General features: G+C 41.4%; 1 protein-coding gene across 3 annotated transcripts; it reads left to right on the forward strand.

The window, feature by feature from the left end:
- The first annotated feature begins 1,080 nt into the window (after positions 1-1,080).
- On the forward strand, positions 1,081-18,177 carry LOC115367405 (phospholipid phosphatase-related protein type 5-like). 3 transcript variants are annotated; one of them, XM_030063141.1, is made up of 6 exons: positions 1,081-1,252; positions 9,720-9,840; positions 11,052-11,302; positions 12,277-12,453; positions 13,193-13,336; positions 14,744-18,177. In XM_030063141.1, the coding sequence occupies exons 1-6, from the start codon at positions 1,232-1,234 to the stop codon at positions 14,774-14,776; spliced, it is 747 nt and encodes a 248-aa protein (XP_029919001.1). In that variant the 5' UTR covers positions 1,081-1,231; the 3' UTR covers positions 14,777-18,177. The 3 variants fall into 3 exon arrangements, with proteins under 3 accessions (XP_029919001.1, XP_029918982.1, XP_029918992.1); XM_030063122.1 differs by having other exon boundaries at positions 13,193-13,320; XM_030063132.1 differs by having other exon boundaries at positions 11,100-11,302; positions 13,193-13,320.
- The last annotated feature ends 2,270 nt before the right edge of the window (positions 18,178-20,447 follow it).

The raw sequence follows: 20,447 nt of genomic DNA on the forward strand, positions 1-20,447 counted from the left end.
CATTCTCTTTCCCTCTGCTTTCTCTCCTGTCCCTCATTCTTCTTCCTGTGCCCTTTCTCTTTATCTTTTCTCCCGTTTCTTTGACACATCCCTGTCTGTGTTTGAAGGTGTTCACACTCAAACTGATGACCGTCCATCTATTAATCATTCCCTCATTTTCACTCAGTTACCTCTGACTGTCTCAGGCTAAAATAAATAATGATATTATTTATGCAGTGTAAAAAAGAAGAACAGAACATCTGCTCACAACTAATTGGCTGCTGAGTCTTGAGTTTCACCTCTGTCCAGTCGATTTCCAGCAGTGTACAAAACCTCTACCCTCCTCTATGATTCTACAAATTACAGTAACACCCTTTCACAGCTGACCTTGAACTCACTGGCAGGACTCACACACTTGCCTTGTTCACTCTGAGGTTAGAAAAACACACAGTTTTGTTTGTATTTTCACACTGTCTCAACACGCCGTCTTGCACATTGCCGTATAGCCCTTTCCTCATTAAAACCAAAACATCCTGAGACTGTTGGATACGGCTTTAATGGAGTGTTTTCCTAAGCAAATCCACAAAATGTGGTTTAAATCAATAATGAAGTCGTAGAGCCGAGACAGAGTGATATGCCCTCGTCTCACCCGGCATATGTCAAATTGCATTTCAAAATTTCTCTGACTGAATTTCCATGATACTCTGGAGACTAAGAGGAGCGTTAGACTGGTGGTGGGTTTTCTTAACCTTTTTCAGTCTCGGATTCAGATAATGATTATACAATATGACTTTCTCCTTCTAAAAATTGCTGTTTACATTAGCAGAAGACCGCACATTTCACCTCCAGTAGCACTGATGTCAAACACAGTATTTTCTGTATTTCATGTCATCACAGCTTCACTATGAACATGAGTCAGAATCCGATCCAACAGATGGTGATTTATTGGTAATTCATCATATTAAATGGGTTAAAGTGACACTGAGTGACTGATTGCTCACCTAAAATGTAGAGCATGTCCTGTATCATTGCATTTCCACGGGCTGAAAATTAGCAGGTGACCTAATTACGCTCATGCCAATCAGAGCTGAAGCCGTTAATTACTCAGCACTGTTGCAGGGCTGAAATGCTGGGTTAACATGATTTTTTTCTCTGAGGTCTGAAAGTTCATGGGGATACTGGAGTTTTTGATCAATGTCAAAAGGAGAGAAGAAGCTGAGAGGGACCTTGTGTGACAGACATCAGAGCTACTATGAGACTGTGTTTTCTCAAGGTTGGTTGTGTGTTTGTTTCCAGCAACATGAAATGACAAACTCTTTGAGGAAGGGCAAATTGGATGAGCCAACACAGAAGGAAACACTGGACTTATAAAAATCATTCTTTTTGTACCGCTTGAGTTTGGGCAGCCTTAAAAGTAAAGCATTACTGAAAGCATCTCCCAGACCAGAGGTTTTCAAACTTTTTCATGCTCTGCGTCTACCAAGTTGATTTTCATTGAGCTGCAGACCCCCATCTTAAGATCTGAAGTGATTTTTGCCCTAGAGACCCTGATGTGAAAATATATTCTTGATATTTTGGCTTTTTCCAATATAAATTATTTAGATATCACTGACAAATACATTCAAAGTGCTGAGATTAAAGCTTAACATTCATACATTTTTGCATTGTAACAATTGTGTGGTAAATTAAAACACTACAAAATGCCAGCCATGCTGTGTGTTGACTAAACTAGCAGTGGCCATGATATCCCTCACGATTGATGGTTTTGTGTGTGTGTGTGTGTGATGTATGCCGTCTGAAGATTTTGGACTGTTTGGCCTGTTGGCGGCATGGGTGGATTACCGAACGGGCCTTCGACAGGGGCCCAGTGGCTCTAGGGGGCCCCTAAGCCAGAGCCTCAGCATGAAGTCATTGTTGTGAACTTTGCATTTCTGGTTGCATAGTCAAAGGGCTTCATGTCAATAACAGAGCCCCAAAAATCATATTAAAAAAATACTGAAGGTCTAGTCTATGCACTTTGAAGATATCACAAGAAAGAAATCATCGTGATACATTTTAAGTGAGTGTTTATCTTCTCAGTTTATCTGTCACACTTTAGAGGGGCTTCTACTCTGTGGGGAGCAATCCAAAAGCAAAACAGCAGCATTAGAGGCTCTGCGCAAGGGGCCAAATGTGCTGCTTATGTGGCATTTCTCTAAAGTCATGGTTCATGGACATGGATGATTTTGCACACTGCATAGCCAGGGGAAAAAAAATGCGGAAGACTATTTTATGATTAATTTAGACTTATAAAGTCTTCGTATGTTTGCAGTATGCACAGACATAGATAGCCTGCTGTCAATTGTTTTTTTAGGCTTTGTTTTTGTAAATATTAGAGGTGGCTTAAACTTATCTCTTGTTTGTGGTTTAGAGCAGTGTATTTTTTTGATTTGCTGTTCGCTTTAATTGAGTGTACCGTCGCTGTAAATCCCGTGTTGTTGAGATACAGGTGAATTTATTTCTGGTTATTGTGCTGTTGGCTTGGAGTGTTCCTGTGCTGTAAATCCTGTTGGGATGCAGGTGAATGAATATTTTGGTTAATATGCTGTTGCTGGTAATTGTGTGTATTTGTGCTGGGGAGGGGGATGACGTGGGGCTTTTACGCGTCCATGCCCAGTCTCATAATCCCATTGTCTCATAATCTGCCTATGCTTGGTGGTGCTGTGGCAGGGAAATGAGTTTTCATTTTCTGGATGCTACATACCAGTTTAAAAACACATAATACATTCATCAAATTTGATGCAGCAGTGTCTCAGTTATTGATTGTGAAATTTAGGGTCCTGTTGGCCCTGCGGTGGCGATGTGGGGCCAATCAGGTGTATATTTAAAATGCTGGACCCTGATTTTATCCAAAAACTATAAACTGAGCACTCCTAATGTATTTTTATTTTTAGAGTAGGGGAATCTTTTTTCAGGTTTTGCTCCTGTAATAGAGTAAATGTTGGACAGTGTGCTATTTTGATAATGGCATCCCTGGAATGCAATTGCTGTCTTGTCACTTTTGAAGAGAAAATCTCATAGGCATGCACCTGACTTTAAGTGCTCTTGGTCTCACAGAAGTTGTGCTGAAATGGAAACGTGGGCTGAATGAATGCAGGCAGACAGAGACAGTCATACTCCTGATTGATGCGAGATGGGAACATAATGTCAAGCGAGATGCTATGTGCTTAAAACCAGCCTGTCACAATCTGTACAGCTTACCTCACCTCGCTGCCTCAAGTTGGTATATTTTAGGTCGATTTTCAATATGTTTGCCCAATTTAACATTTATCTGCTATATATTTTCCCCATCTATCTACTTTATTTTGAGCAGACCACATTTTCAGGACCAGTAATAATACACAGGTAATATTGTGTGGTAGCACAGATGAAATATATACAAAGTGGTGTTGGCGTTTAGAGAGGCTTAGAAAACGCAGTATATAAACTGGCGCGGCCATACCTGAAAGGATCTGTGGAAGACAGATTGGAAAAGGCTGCAGCCCTGGTTTTAAATACACAGCGGGTCTCACAACTCATTATGTTCCCATCACGCCTCAGTCAGGAGTGTGTCTGTCTGTGTCTGGCTGCATTCATTCACTCTGCAGCTTCCATTCCAGCAGAGGCTTTATAAAATCATGAACACTTGTCATTGACACACCAGTGAGCTTTTCTGTTCAAAAGTGAAAGGATAGGTATCATACTGGATAGCTTTCACTGTTGAAACGATGTCTTTTTCAGATTTGGTTAGATTTCGTAAAAGGCTGTTCAGGGGCAGTGAGTATTTTTGGTAGTTCAGTGGGCTGAGGTTGGTACCAGCACACACAGGCAAACTGGTGAGTTTGAAATCCAGTTTATGACTTGTGTCCACCCCTCATTCTCCCTCTCTCTCATCCACGGTATGTTTCTAGGTGACACATGCACAACTGTCTTGCTGATTTTATCTTTGCACTTCTGTCATAATGTCTAGCAATCGGTCTAGCAGTCTTCCAAGTCTGTCGGCTTTTAATGAAAAACATAAGTCACTTGTTTTCTCCTCTTTACAGTTAATTTTATCACAACGGCACTGAGCTAGGTACTCGTTTTTTTCCATATATGCAATGTTTATTTGGTTTGGGATTTATTCACGGCAGCTAGTAGGCTATTTTGTTATGAAATCCAGCATCTAGAAATACAAGGACAGCTGCAAAGCGCATAAGGTCAGCAGTGACAGATAAGGAGATAGTGCTCTTTGTATATTCTTTGCACACATACTGATGACAACTGAGTAGAGATGTGTAAACGTCCAGGTTTTCAAGGTCATTGGTTGGTGCGTTATCTGAAAAAATAGTTGACTTGTGGTCTCAAGAAAGGCCTGTATATAAAAAAGGCTTTACTGAAGGCAGAGTTAAAGGAAACATTCACCCGAAGGGGCCTGTGGATAATGTCAAGTCTCTGTGTTGTTATTTTTGTTGTTGTAGCTGTTGGAGAGAAAAATGATTACTTAACAACCTTACTTGAATCCAGCACAGTGCTGTCAATACATCGCACATTTTTTCCCCCATTCCAGACCACATGTTGGGAGTAAAGTGGATGATCATTGAGACAATGGGTGGTAACTTTCTGTGGAATTACTATAAAAAAAAAAATTCTTTATATTCACAGTGGAGACATTAGAATACATGACTGTTGGAGAGATGCAGCCTAAAACCTCTCCATGGGAGTCCATCACTATCAAAATGTCAGTGCGGATGCATTAGGTTGGGAGTGGTCGAACAAAATAATTGAGCAAATGATAACAGACTGGACATGACAGCCGCTTCCGTAATGGCATTGCAGACTTCATGCCTCGTTAATGGTAAGAAGCAGTGATAGAGCATGTCAGGAAAATGGGAACGCTTGAGAACATTCACTGTGTGACTGCATTAGCTGTAGTTCAGTCAGGACAATTCACATATAGGGAACGTATTTATTAAATGATGAGGCATGACAATGGGTTTGACCTTCGTGGATTAGATCTGCTCTAATGTCAGCTGCTGCACACATTTAGTTTCATAAATCGCTGTTACATACAGGGATACAAGCAATCATCCAAAGAATGAAAAAAAAAAAAAACAGATGTAAGCAGGTGGAGCTGGGGAAGAGGTGGCAACCAGTCAAGGTACACTGATGGGACATTTAAAGGGTTTTGAGTTTAGGGAGTGAGATAGTGATTGGTTAACACTGAAAAGCACGCCAGTCCAAAACCAATCAGCTGATGGTACCTGGAGAGTTTTTTTGACTGAACTAGCTCTGCTCATCGCTTACTTTGTACAACAAAATACAAGCTCTGAAACGATGTCTAGTGCTGCTGTTTGAAAACCCCTAATTTCATGTTTCAGCGGGTCGGCTGCAGAAAATCAAACTAGAGGCTTCTACATTATTGATAAATACAGTGTGTGTGATGTGCATATCACACACTCACAAAGTTTCCCCTCTCGCTCCTTCTCTCGCTGGCTCTCCTTCTCCATGCCTCTCAGGCTTGTTGTTGTAAACTTTGGCATGTTGTTGCCTCCGAGGCAGTCATCCAGGGGGGGTAGACTTGGGGTCTATTCCCCATGACGTGCCACATCCATGTGCAGCTGTATGGAGTTTATCAGAAAGTTTCTGCCTCCCCCCAAGTCCACCCTCAATCATTCACAATCGCTTAATAACTCCTCCCTTAAGTCAGTCAGCTGCATTTAATATATAGAGGCAGCAATCTCATTATTTGTTGTTTTGCACCTAATGACCATCACTCTCTCTCTCTCCTATACTGTAGATCTGGATGTTGCAGATATATGCCTATCACTTAGTACTAATCCTTGTTAACACATTTTTTAGTTGCTCATGGTAAACCCTCCATGCTATTCATTTTTTGGCATTACGAATAACCACTCACCTTTTGGTAGTGCTCCCTCTAGTGGACAATAGAGTTGCCCAACTCAGGCCGAGGACACAGGCTGCATCCAATTTGTGTTTCACACTGCTCATTTCCCTTCCTCCCTCTCTACCACTTCTCTCCCACCAGGAGCAAGGACCACACCATCAGCTGTGTGCATTTTCATCATTTTGTAAATGGCACTTTAGCATGAATAATGTTTGCAAGATGAACATGACAGTTTCTCAGAATCGGCACAGACGCCCTTGAGGACCCTGTGAGAAAACAGAAAGCGGAAGGGAGAGATGGGCGGGTAGTACAGAAAAATTTGAATGAACAGTGCAGCCCAGAGCAGAAAGGCATATAGCTGATAGAAGGAAAAGGCGCCGTTGAGTTGTGGCCCTGCTCCTGAGTCTAAGTTGTGTGCTACGGTGCATGTGTTGTGCCCCAAGGCTCAAATTTAAGCCCAATTATTTTTAGCCCTGTCGATGCCCTTATTAGCTGTATCACGTTCAGTTAGGCATGGATGGTGTATAAGTTCCTCCAGTTAAATAAAAAAATGAAATTTTGATCATTTGCCCCACAGCTAAGAATTTGAGTGTTATAGTGATTTTAAGGGTGAAGCACATATAAGTAAAAAAAAAACCCTGCCAGCATATCACTTTATAGACACTGACACAGTCAGACCTTTTGTCAGCCATGATGATACAGAGAAATTAATGCATGCTTTTATCACCGGCAGGCTTGACTATTGTTTCGCACTTCTCTCTGGGCTCCACAAAAGGACCTCTGCACAGCACCACATTGTACAGAATGCTGCTTCCAGATTGAACTAAAACCATTATCACTTGTAATTTAGTGTCTCCACTGATTACCGGTCAATTTTAGAAAATATTAAAGACCTGCTCACGCTCCTGGCATAACAAACCCTAACCACGGTGTGTTTTCACAGACTGTTTTCTCTCAACCATGATCCCCCGCCTCTGGAGCAGTCATCCTGCAGATCTGCCAGCTACTGAAACTGTCGAAATCTTTATTCTTATCCTTACCCTTCATATTCCCTTTATTCATTTTCTGCTGTAGGATCTTTCTCTTTGTTTTTATTTTATTATTAATTTCACATTTCATATTTTATTTCATATGTAGGGTAATATATTATTCATTAACTGATGTATTGCACTCTTGCTTCTCTTGCCTATACATACTGTATGTGCACCAGCACCAAAAAAAAATCAATTTAGCTCCAATAAAAGTGCTTTGCCTGACGATCATTAGTAGTAACATTTTCAGTATGCCAAGAGCATAATTATTTGAAATACCCCACTAATGGTAGCATCCAGTTGCAACACACTGATCTGACATCCAGATCAATACCCTGTGTTATGTCAAGGCTGATTTCAGTATTACTGTAGGCTTCTCCTGGTGGGAGTGAAGATGGAGTCATTTATATCTTGGGCAGTGGGTGATTTGATTCTGGAGCTGCCTGGAGGTAGTGTGCTACTTGTAATCCAGCTGTCTAATCTCGGGTGCCCACCAACACTGCCAAAGTGCCTTCAGCAAGGCGCTGAATCTGCACCAGTTCCAGGGATAATGATCTTTGGCTGACCCTATACTCTGACCTCCCTGTGGAAATGAAAAATGGGCTGTTGGCAGTATTTGTGTGTGTGTGTGTGTGTGTGTGTGTGTGTGTGTGTGTGTGTGTGTGTGTGTGTGTGTGTGTGTGTGTGTTTAGTGAGGAAAATATCTAAGTTTTGTTAGCCTGTAAGGGACAAAGATAAGTGATGCTGATTCTTCATCATTTTTTGAGGTACAAAAGGGCACTTCAAGGTAAAAATCATGCACTGCAAAAAAAACGATCTAATCTTTTATTAATACTAGCTCCACTTTCACCATTTATGTCATTTATTTTTCTTTTGAAGGTTTGCTCAGATGAATGTCCCTTTATCTGCATGGTCATGCTTCATGTTGATTGTGTTAAACAGTGTCTCTCTTTCTCACCTAGAAGCTCCATGATAGTAGTTCTTCAATGTCTTTCACCACTCAAATGTTTCCAGTTACTCCACAGATCTGATCTGGTGACTTTCCACAAGCCCACTACCATACTGATGGGACTACTGCCACCCCCTTCTGGTGGATGTTTTAATTTAGTAACCCAGGGAGAGGCAAGAGCCAGAGTTTAAATTGGGAGAAATGCTGGTAAAATCTGATCGTGAAATGGAATGAAAAGCTCTTTTCCCTCCCTGAACAACTCCTGTCAATTTGTCTGTGAGCCAGAGAAGCAGCGAAGCACTAAGCAGAGGACTGTTTGCCCTGGGCAGCTCCCAGGTGTGAATGTGTAAAACTGTATGAATGTGAAGCAGGGCATTGCTGAAAAAGAGCAGGCACATACACACCAACCACTCAGCCACTTGTGCTCAACAGACATGGGCTCATATGAAAATTCAAAATCACAATTATCGTGACCAAAATGATCACGGCTTTTGGTAATATTTAGGCATTATTCTGTTAACTTCCCCTCAGCACTTTTGTAAAACCCAAAATATGAAGGGATGAGTGCTGTCACTTATCTTCCACTGTGATTTGCGAGTGATTGAAGAGTGGAAAAACACATATGCTGCGTGGTAGCATTAAAGAGACTTGACTGGATTATGCTGACTTTGTTGATGCTAGATCCTGCCAAAAAGTGACCTTTTTAAAATCTGGAAGGATGTAACTAAATGTTGGATATGTTATCACGGTTTATTTATAGTAAAAGTGGAAACTCTTCCATCCCTATTGCTCAAGCATCCCAAACCTCAAATCCCTAGTGTGCTACAGGATGGCTACATGGCTTTACAGTATTCAGGTCATATCATACTCCCAAGAACTGTATTAATGACATTTATGTTGACATTATCCCAAACCCCACAACTCTCAGTGAACCCTGCGCTGGTGGTTCAGTCTTTATAACATCAGCATTAGCCTAAGCCCAAGCCTTCATCTGTCAAACAGAGCGCAGCGAGCTTTGGTGCATTAGCATCATCCCACACTCCTGGCTCTGAGCCATGCATACCGAATGAGCATGTAACCTACATCTATCCATGTGTCTGTCAGCCGGGGTCTTCTGATCAGCCGGGTTCAGCATTCAGAGCACACTGGTGGCCAGGATTGTGTTAAGTGGTGTTAATTAAATTATTACACTGTCAGAAATGATCAATGTCCTGCTGTTTCTGCTTGGTTTTTAAATTGTCAAGAGTGCTTTTCAGGCAGCTGCCAGAGGTTTGGGATATGTGCTGCTGCTGAGCCGAGCGTTCAGTGATACAGCTATAACAGTAAAACTATGGCCGAGGTTTTATTGAGGTGGGATCAGGGCAGAGTAAAATATTAGCTAAATGCATTTTAAGTATGTCAGTAGAGTAAGGTATGTTTAATTTATGTTATCTGGCTAATGCTGTGTTCACTTTGGAGGTTGTTTAACTGTCTGGCAAGATTAATCAAAACTATACTCAAGGTTTTATTGAGTTGCAATAAAAATTCAATAAAAAAAAAAGTGCGAGTTAGAGCTAGAAGGTCTTGGGAGACGTTCAGATCTATGAACTCTGACTGTGCCGAGAATGATGGGAGGTGGTGATGTTAGGAATTACTAAATCAGCATAAAATTAGCCTGAGGGTAAGCAGACTGGCCAAGGAAAAAATTAATCGTGGGGTGGGTGAGACTGGAACAGTCATGAATATTTTTGTTGTGCACCAATTTAATCTGACAGAGAATATTCCATGACGTTGATGAATCCTTTATCACCCAGTTTCAGCCTTCTCTCTCTCTCTCTCTGTGTGTGTGTGTGTGTGTCTTCTGTCCCTGCTCTAGATTCTGATTGGGGAAGTGACCAGTTTCTTTGTCAAGACAGAGGGAGCTCAGGAGAAGACCATAGTGACCGCTGACTGCTGTTACTTCAACCCCCTCCTCCGCAGGATCGTCCGGTTCCTGGGTCAGTTGCCGTCCTTTAGATCAGAGGTTGTTAAACATTTTCAGCCCAGGGACCCAAACTGAATAAATATGGCTAGCTTGTGTTTATGCATGTTATGGATCTCTCTTAATAATATAGATATGAGAGGTAGTGCAAAAAAAGTACTCAAATCCTTTACTTAAGTAAGAATTTGATAATAACAATGGAAAATTACTCCAATGAGGGCAAATATGTTGCATTCAAGTATAAATAAAAGTTCTGCACCGCTTTTTCAGTCTATAATTTCTCCCCTTTATTTATACCCAATAGTGTTGTATCTTATACCGTTGTAAAGCCTGATTTGTCTTCTTTCCAATGAGATACAATAATAAGTTGTAAGGATTGTCAATCGATTGGTATGACCAACATGGCTAAACATGTCCCCTCCCCCCCTTTTTGAGGGGAGCAAAATCCCAGCAAAATCCCACCAACTGATTGACAATCCTTACAACTTATTTCTCATTGAAAAGGAGACTAATCAGGCTTTCTAACGGTATAAAAGACAACACTAATCGGTATTGTTAAATGGGAGAAATGATCAACTGAAAAAACATTGCAGGGGATTTTGTCAAAAAACAAAAATTGGTCGCTTCCCACACAATTACCGGTGTCACTCACTCCAGAAATGCAGGATCCTTAGTTGTATCTCACTGGAAAGAGGACAAATCAGGCTTTACAACAGTATATACAACACTATTGGGTATAAATAAAGGGGAGAAATTATAGACTGAAAAAGCGGTGCAGAACTTTTTGTTGCCTTGTATATATGGTTTGCATCATAATTTAATGATTTACATGTTAAAGCTTGTTCTGCAAAGTATCTTGTAACTACAGCCATCAGATAAATATAGTAAAGTAAAAAGTAGAATGTTTGCCTCTCAAATGTAAAGAAAAGGATGAAGTCTCACAAAACGGTACAGTACTTAGGTACAGTAGTCTACACACCTGCTTCTTTGGCTATGAGACACAAATGAAAAAGCTGTGTGGGTCTGGTTCCTCCACTCCCACACAGACAGCAGTCAGCATAACGGCTTAATTCCCATTTAAGCTCATGTTCTTTAGTCACAGCTCTCATATTCATGGTTCTTCCTCTTTGCTGTCTCAGTGATTCATTCACTTTTGGTTTTACTCCCTCCCCTTCTCTCTCTGTCTCTCTCTCTCTCTCTCTCTCTCTCTTTCCTTCTCTAACATAGGGGTGTACTCCTTCGGTCTCTTCACCACCACCATCTTTGCCAATGCAGGCCAAGTGGTGACAGGAAACCAGACGCCTCACTTCCTGTCCGCCTGCAAACCCAACTACACGGCCCTGGGCTGCCAGTCTCCGCTGCAGTACATCACGGAGCGCCGAGCCTGCACAGGAAACCCGTACCTGGTGGCGTCCGCTCGCAAATCCTTCCCGTCCAAAGACGCTGCACTCAGCTTCTACTCAGCTATCTACACAGTGGTAGGAACCGTTGTTTGGGAATGGATGAAGTGAGACACACTGCGGGACAGGAATAAGAGGATGAAGGGAAACAAAGGGGTGTTACAGAAGGTGTTGTGTATGCTGATGCTTGAGTTTCCTGTAGATAAAACTGGGTTAGAGAGAAATGGCAGAAATTTTATTTAAACAGTAAAATTTTTATTTAACCAAGTGTGTGAGTGTGTCTCTAGCTTGTACATGTTTGTGCATGCATCTCTAACAGAGTAGTAGAATTCACCTCTCTGGCAGTGAAACTAGCTGTTATTGAAACAGATAGTCCTGGTGCTCAGCTCTGATTGGTTGAGACACTCAAAACCGTTATGAAATACCCAGAAAGCACACACCTGTGACCCATAACAGTTTACTGAAATATTAATGCACTAACCAAAAGTCTCTAATCATACAGCTATACTGAAGTGTTGCTTAGCAACCACTTCCTTAAGCAGCTGTTCAGGACTTATATTGATTGGGGGATCAAAAACATTAAATGGTGATTGCTTTTTTATTATTGATTGAAAATACATGTTTCATACAGCATTTTTACTCCTACTCTTTCTGTGTTAACCACATTTTATAAAAGCAATAAGCCACCTGAAGCTGTGTATCCGTGCAGGTTTGTGTCGTCCCTAATTACGCCTCTTGGCTGTTCCAAAATCACCGCGGAGTGCGGCTTCTCAAAGCTTATTCGAACACAGTTTCATTTATTTCAATTGGGTTAGGACCCGTGGGCTAAAAGGTTGTTTTCAGTCATGCTGAGTGAATAGTGAGTAAACATGAGTAAAAGTGAAATTACTGATTCCAAAAGAATAAAAAAAAAAAATACCCAAGAATGTCAAAGTACTGACAGACAGAAAAATCAGCTGGGTAAAGTGTCCCATTTAGTAGGTTTTTTTTTGTTTGCTTGCGTGTGCATGTGTGTTTCTGCTCTCCTCCTCAGTGCATATTTGTCTGTCCAGATGTATGTGACCCTGGTGTTCCGGACCAAAGGGACCCGTCTGACCAAGCCGACCCTCTGCCTGGTGCTGCTCTCTCTGGCCGTGCTCGTGGGTGTGGTGCGGGTGACTGAACACAGAAACCACTGGAACGATGTCTTGGCAGGCTTCCTCACTGGAGGGGCCATCGCTGCCTTCCTGGTGAGGAGGAGAAGGAGGGATTATGAGGGTATGGGGGGTAAAAGGTTGAGATGGATTGAAGGAATTTTGCGATCAAAGACGGATGAGGGGAAAGCTAGAGTGATGGAGGAAAGGTAGGGGTGCACAGAGCAAAGAAAAGTAACTATGAAAAGGGAGAAAGGGAGAGAGAGAGAGCATAATGGGGAAGAATCGACCGAGAGAGAGAGAGAGGTGAAGGAAAGGCAAAGAGATAAAGTGGATGCAGGAGAGATGATGGAGAGCGTTACTGCCTGCCCGGTGAGAGAGAACACACACATCGGACCATGGGACACACATGCACACATCTGCACCTTGCACAGATCGATGGGCGTGCCTGGCTTGTAATGGATTAACGTGAATCACAATCAAATCGTGTCATTTGGTCTTGGACCTCAGAAGCCAGATCTTCCCTAAATCCATTTTCCAGACAAGCCGCTAGGATTGTTTTTAACTTTAGATGAGAAGTTGAGGCTGCGGCTCATCCCTAAGACTATAACTTTCATTCTCTGCCACCACCTCCGTGATTCATTCTCACCTCTTCTATCTTCTCTCTCTCTCTCCCTCACTCTCTCTTATCGCTCGCTCCCTGTCTCTCTAAGTCCCTCTTCAGTATCTCGCTCCACGTACACTCGAGGCATTTCACGCACCACAGAAGCATCTATCTCTGCTCTCCAGTGAAGCAAATCTCCCCCCCTCCCCTCCTGTCTCTGCTCTCCACCAGGTGACATGTGTGATCAACAACTTCCAGCCAACCAAGATAGCAGCGCCAGTTCTGCCCCCGCAGCGCCCAGAGCCCCCCATCGCTCTGCCTCTACTCAGCCTGCCCCGTGTGGAGAGTCCACTCGAAAAGTTAAGTGGCCTCCAGGTAAGGGATGGAAGGTTGGAGAGCATTATGGGAAAACAACATTGTTAGTGATCACAAAATCATGGATAGAGTGTCCCAGACCATACAACACAATCATATCCTACCTGTTTTGCATAAGAAGGGTGTTGGGCTTTTATTTGACATGCTAGAAAAAGATTTAAAGGTACAATATGTAACAATTTACTTGCTCAAATGTGCAAATGACCGCAACACAGCAGCAGGGGCTCACAAGTGTTGTGGATCAATACCAGTCAATCCATGGCTGCTTAGAGTCTGAGCTCTGAAAATAGACGAGCCAATCCGGCCGCTTTGGTTTGTTTTGAGGATAATCCCCCCTCCCGGCCTCCCCAACACACACGTACCCAGGCTAATGCCAGCTGTGTAGGTCAATGCCGGTCTGTAGAGCGAGGTGTCAGCAAAGCTATCACACATGCATTTCAAGCTGTTGAATGCCCAAACTTGTTCAGTCACTGGGAGCCAGGGTTAGCCGGGGTTGGGAGAGTTACTTTTAATACGTACTTTATGCCACATTCCTGAATACATGCTCCAAAATGTAACCTGTAACGTTTTCTGTTACATTACTCAAAGACAGTGACTTCATCTAAATACCCCACATTAGTAGAACAAATTTCTTAATGTGTACTTTTGAATTTGTTTTACATTCAGTTCCAGATTACTTGCAGTCGGTATTTACTGTCACTCAATGTCATTCAAATTTCATGACAGCAGATAAGATGTAACCACACACACACAGATAGAGAGAGAAAAATTCAAAGTCATTGTGGGCTGCACAGCACTGTTATGTTTCAACCCTTCTCCTTACTGAAAATAAAATGTTCACGGTATTTGCAGGCTATAAAGCGCTTGGAGAAACCACGAATGCACATGTGAAGGGACAGCAGAGATTAAATATATAAAAGAGTATAAAATAAACAAAAGAGAAAATATAGAAAATAAACACTAAAAGTAATCTCCATGTATTGTATTTCCGTGTAAAATTTCCTCCATGATAAATAAATATACAAATATAAATATCTTAAGTAAATATAACTCCCAACCCCTTGAGTCTGTATGCACACACAGTAATAGCCACTAGATGGTACTAAAGCATTATAATATTACATAGTATACCCTTAATACTTTATTATTAATTTGGTGTAATTGTGGTCAGGTCTACCCTTTTTGATTACTTGGTTGTTTGTGTTGAGTTGTTTCCTCTTGTGCCTCTTCCTGCCTGCTATCTCTGTTGTTTTTTTCCCCCTTTTTCTTGTCTTGTCATCATTTTGCAGTCTCCTCTGTTACAGTTTTACATTCTTTAACACTCTATTTCCTCTATTTTGTTGTTTTATCTTTTTCAGTTCTGTCTTACTCTCCTAACCTCCTGTCCTCTCTCTTCTCTTTCTTTAGGCTGCAGGGTTACCGTATTCTGAGATCACATGACCATCAGCCAATCCGGTCCCCCGCCCCTCCCGATGTGCTCCTCCCCTCTCGGCGTTGCCTCACCAGCGCAGTCTAGACTTGCCCTCCGAACGCCGGCCACCCTGCCCCGCCCACCCTGAAGGACGACCCCCTCTCCGACGAGTCAAATCCACCCAGGTCTGACCAATCACAGGAGTCAGCGCAGCACCGTGCACCCGTGGCCAAACCTGGCTCAACCTTGTCTTCTGCTCTGGGCCAACAAGACGTGGAGCTCTATCCTGTCTTGTCCTGTTCTTGTTTTTTTTTCCTCCAAGATGGCCTCCGTTTTTGCTTTGGGAAAAAAAAAAAAAAAAGAATATACTTTTACCCAACAAGACCCAGCGAAAGACTCACCAAAGCCAGAGCTGTTGAAGCAATACTGTGTCCTCTTTCTTTGTCCTGTTTTTCATAAAGACTCAGTAGTGGTTCTTTAATTGGTGGCGACGGCTGGATAAAACCACTCTAAGAACTCAGTGCTGTGGAGCCGAGGGTTTAGAGATGGAATTTAAAAAAAAAAAAAAAAGAAGAAGACGAAAAGAAAAGAAAAAAGAAAAGAAACCGTCACTGGTGGATTGTCCTCAAAAGACCATTTTGTAACACTCAGGAAAAAAGGACAAGATGAAAAATAAACAAAGACCTTTATATAATCAAAGGGGAATTACCTTTGTAAATTATAGAACAGTAGATTTTTTTTTTCTTTTTTTTTTTTTTTCAAATATAAGACATTGTCATCCAAGAGGAAAGCACTTTTGTAAATTACTGTATGGCACAGATGAACCAATTTAGTGTTCAGTAGACTATGTTGTGTCTTGTGTCTTCTGGGGCATTTATTGGAGTTTGATCTTCTGCTGTATATTGTATGAGATGATATAAGAGAGTTTTATACACACTAGTGCTGTGCTTGTGATATAATCCCACATTTCTTTTGGGGCATCAGTTAATAGGATCAGTCATCCCTGAAGTGAACTGAACTGGGATTCTCACCAATTATCCACATCTCTTTTATCTACTTGCTATTCAGGTAAGTATTTGTTCATGTCTGTGGGTTTTGTGTCCATGCGGTGAACTGATTGGAGCGTCTTTAATGTCTGGCTTCCTACCTATTCTCATGTGGAGAGTAGTTTTCTTTCTTGCTTTTACCTCACATTACTCCTTGATGCTGTCTCATTCTTCATACTTCCTCTACTTTTTAAAAATAATTTATCTAAATTTCCATAATCCGATGTTGCACATTCACATATTCACATCACACGCACATGGTGTTTCCAAAATATTTTACTGGCTTTACATGGCGCGAGAGCTAATACGATCGCACTTGTTGATGCTGCTGTTTCTACATCTGTCCTCTCCAGCTTTTCTAAACCCTCATCAACCAACATCATTTTATTACATTCATCCTTGTAAACCAATGCCACAGGCGGAGGTCAGACCTCTGGTGTTTGTATAGTTTTGTACAGTACATAGGTTTCTTTAAACAGTATATACATTATCAACATGTTTAAATGAATACTCAAACATTTTGGGCACAATAGCCTTTTTCCAGCTCACCCAGACTGAGACAAGATGCTGGATACCATTTTCACCTCTGTATGTCCGGTGGTTCGGTTCCTATTGGTTGCATTTTGTGTTCGCTTAGCATAAACACTTGAGGTCTATGGGAGTTGTTAGCGAAGCTCCGCCAAAGTGAAACCTGATAGCACCTCCAAATCTGTCTTATTTACACAGTGTGTCATGTCTACATGTCTTGAAATTTTTTTTAAAGTAGTTTTAGGAGAAGTTAATTTGTGCCAGATCTTCTGTACCTTCAGTGGTGCAGGGTTCATCCTCGATTTGTTTACTACCTGTTACCTAACACCTGTCACTTTCATGGAAAGGAGAAAAAAAAAAAGTTCAGTGACTTACATATGATCAAGAGGGGAAGAAATGGATAAATAAAATAAAAAAATAATAAAAATGAAAAAATGAACATACCGGGAAACACTACATTTTAGTGTGAAACAAAGATAGATAGATAGATAGATAGAGATAATTGTGCGTGTGAATGATATAGATCCTTATGAGTTAGCAGCTCAGAACTGCATTAAGGACCCGATGAACTACCACCATGCACATATCCATATTCACAAGCCAGAGAACTGCAACAGCACAGTTATACTGGCAAAGGTAAGGTGTCACTCTTTGTGCCCCACTTTGCTGGTAAAAGAACTGCATAAACGCCCTTGCAGAGCAGAGAGAAATAAGTAGCCTTAATGTTTTTAGGTCACCATCAGTGACCAGGTTACTGGTTCCCACAAAACAGGAGGGATAACAGAGATGGAGTTTGTTTACATAGCCTGTGTGATCCTTGGAGGATGGCGCCTGCGGCCCAATACGCAAGGAGGCATGATGTAACTTTGCGTTTGTGGTTACAGCTCCATCATCTAACTTCTCCTAAAACATCTCTCATTTTTTAACAAAAACTGCGACGAGAGCTTCAAAGTTGCTCTAAGGTTTATTTTTTCACTTTAACAGAGCTTTGCTAACGACCCCCATAGACTTCAACTCTTTATGCTAAGCTAACACAAAATGCTACCCATAGGAACCGAGCCACTGGAAGCACAGAGGTGAAAACGGTATCGAGCATCTTGTCTCAGTGCAGGTAAGTCAGAACAAGGGTATTTTTCCCAAGATGTTGGAGTATTCCTTTAAATGGTGTGAACAGTGTGGAGCTACCTGAACTGTCTCAGAGTAGTAGCAAGATCTCAAGCAGGAATGTAGCGCAGTGGAGTGGTGTGTGTGCATGTGAGTGTGTGTGTGTGTGTGTGGCACACACATCTGTATGTTTGGCTCACAACTTGCTTTGGATCTGCTCAGTTCAAAAGGACAGTGCAGGCACGTTACACTGGTAAGAGAATATACAATGGTTTATTTAAAGTATAGACGGAGAAATTGCAACTCTGATTTCTATGGTCTAATTAACTGTGAGTGTGCGTGTGTGTCTGCGTGCAAATGAGTGTGTGTGTGTGTGTGTGTGTGTGTGTGTGCTTATTGAGGTCTGTGTGTATGTTTATAATGAGCACACTGTACGGCGGCATAACTGTTAATTTGGCAATCTGTATCCTTAAGTTAACCTGTCAAAAATAGTTCTGCTATAATTACGCACTCACACTCGAGTGTAACTTCAGGCCTTCTAAGGACCCCTACCAGGACGTCCAAACAATGCCTGTTATAGCAGAAGGTGCTCATTATAGCTGTGACAATACCTACAGTACAACTTTTCAGTCTGAATCTTTTGTAAACAACTGAAGAGACAGAATACACCATGGCTGTCCAATTAATGTTATTTTCATGTTAAAATGTCTCTGTTTTGTATTTATTTGACAAAATAAATTCCAATTACCATACATTGCTGTTTCGGTTGCTTTTCAATTGAGCTGTTGTAATCTCTCCCATTCTGTGTTGAGGATAAATCTTTCATGCACCTCTGTTACCTCTATGTTAATTCACTGACATGTCATACTGTATACTGAGGTAAAATGTACAGTGACACAGTGCAAAAATCTCCATCTCAACATGTCATTTACTCTTATATTTCGTGTTAAAATCTTATTTTTTTCTCCAAAAAAAAGTGAAACAATCTGCCAGTGGTATGCCATTTTCCCACTTGTATCTAATGCAAGTCAGTTTGTTGCCATAATTTTCTTGAATCAAGTGCAATTTTCTGGACATTAGTGGGCTGATCTGTCTTGTTTCAACTTATTTATACTGAGAGAAAATCATGAAACTTATCTCATGCCACTGGTGGATTTTTTCACTTGCTTTAAGAAAAACAAGATTTTAATGAATATGAATGAATACGAATATGAGACTAAATGGCAATCCCAAGATGGGGATTTTTTTTCTCTGCATAATCTATGGAAATTATGGTTCTCTTTGAATGAATTTTAACAACCACCTGTCAGCACAAGGGCAATCGAGGCTAAGCCACTGCGGGTCACTAATGGTATGGTACTGCCCCTTAGTGGCCAACACACAGCACCTTCTCACAAAAGGTGGATGAATTTGATGCGAGCAGAATGTGTAATTTGATTTGACTTTGACCTGCATGAGCAAGAGAGCAACTTTTCTGTTTCCTGTTTATGGAAAGGTCAGTGCAAGGTGCTGCCATCATGACGAGAGTTTGTTTTTGTCGTTCCATGCAAACCTTTGGAGAAGTAAGGCCAGCTCAGTTCATGTGTCTGTAGTAGTGTGCTGTGAACACAAGGTGGCAGTGTTATACTGAGGGATGGGTTGATACCTATGAGAGAAGCCTTTGGAATTCATTAGTTTTAATGTTTTGGAATCGGGTGGTGAATTTAAATGGAAAAAAAAATGGCAAGAAAAAAGCGCATTTTATAATGTTTTGCACTTGAAACCTCCACTGTTGCAGGCATTAGTCATCAAGCTAATACAAACTATAATGGCACAATTTCTCTAATATTTTAGACACAGGCAATCTCTCCCTCTCTCTCTCATCCATTTGCTCCCCATCTCCTCTTTGTGTTCCTGTGTATGTCTGTGTCATTCCTCTTATCAACACAGACACACACACACGCACACAAAATCAGAGGCACTTACATGCACACTCTCACACCCATGCATGTACACACACATGCAAACATGCAAACACACGCCGCTCGAACACGCATGTATGCAATTTGTCTCTCTGTCTCTCTCTCTCTCTCTCTCTTTCTCACACACACACATGCACACACACACACACACACACACACATATAAACGGAGAACTCTCTGCACTCTCTCAGCAGCATTATCTTTTCCGGAAATTGCTTCTCAAGCACAGCCGGAGCCCCATTAGAAAAGAGGAGCTCTATGCTGTAACCTTTTTAAAAAGCCATTAGTGATGCACCTGCTTCTCTTTCTCTCTCTCTCTCTCTCTCTCTCTCTCTTTCTCTGTCTGTCTTCTCTCTCTGTGTTCCTATTTGTGTGTCCCATTTGTCTCTCTTGTTAACGCTGACACACACACACACACACACACACACACACCCCATCCCCAATCTAACAAACTGACTTCTGAACAGCATCTAAGTATCCTTCCACTCCAATTAGAGTTTGATTCACTGACATTTAAAAGTTTTGCCTCAGAGTGCAAAACCGCTCAATTTAATAATTTACTTGTGGTATTCAAATGGCTTGGGACTGTTTAATCAGTATTTTGGACATGAGTAATTCTCTCCCAAACGCTTCAGACTAGGAATACAAGATAATATGTCATGTCATAGCAGAGTGCAGCCCGAGGTTACTCCATCACCAATGAATGAGAGACTCATTTTCTTGATACATACAATGTTTACCAAAATCTGAACATACAAAATGAGCTTTCTACTTTAATGACATGGCTCAGTAGCAGAAAATGTTCCCCTTTTATACTTCCTGGGTACTGAGAGTCACTATTTCCATCTTCTCCAGTTAATTATTAAATATTTGTGATGCTGTACACTGGTGTACCATTACAGATTTAAAAAAGGGACATACTTTTCATTCTTATCGTTGGTATTAAAAAAAAGTACAGGGGAGAGTTTTCTGACTGGACCATCCTTGGTGTAAATAACAGAGGAATAACACAAGTCAAAGGTGTAACCCAATTGTACTCCACATTCAACGATAAGTCCAGA

This window comes from Myripristis murdjan, chromosome 1, assembly GCF_902150065.1.
Source record: "Myripristis murdjan chromosome 1, fMyrMur1.1, whole genome shotgun sequence".
Lineage (NCBI taxonomy): Eukaryota > Metazoa > Chordata > Actinopteri > Holocentriformes > Holocentridae > Myripristis > Myripristis murdjan.

Excerpts from the sequence above, each read along its gene's own strand:
- LOC115367405 (XM_030063122.1), top strand. The coding sequence starts at position 1,232 with ATGAGACTGTGTTTTCTCAAG. Across the intron at positions 11,303-12,276 it reads ACTCAGCTATCTACACAGTG|ATGTATGTGACCCTGGTGTT; the intron begins GTAGGAACCGTT and ends TTGTCTGTCCAG. Across the intron at positions 13,321-14,743 it reads GTGGAGAGTCCACTCGAAAA|GCTGCAGGGTTACCGTATTC; the intron begins GTTAAGTGGCCT and ends CTCTTTCTTTAG.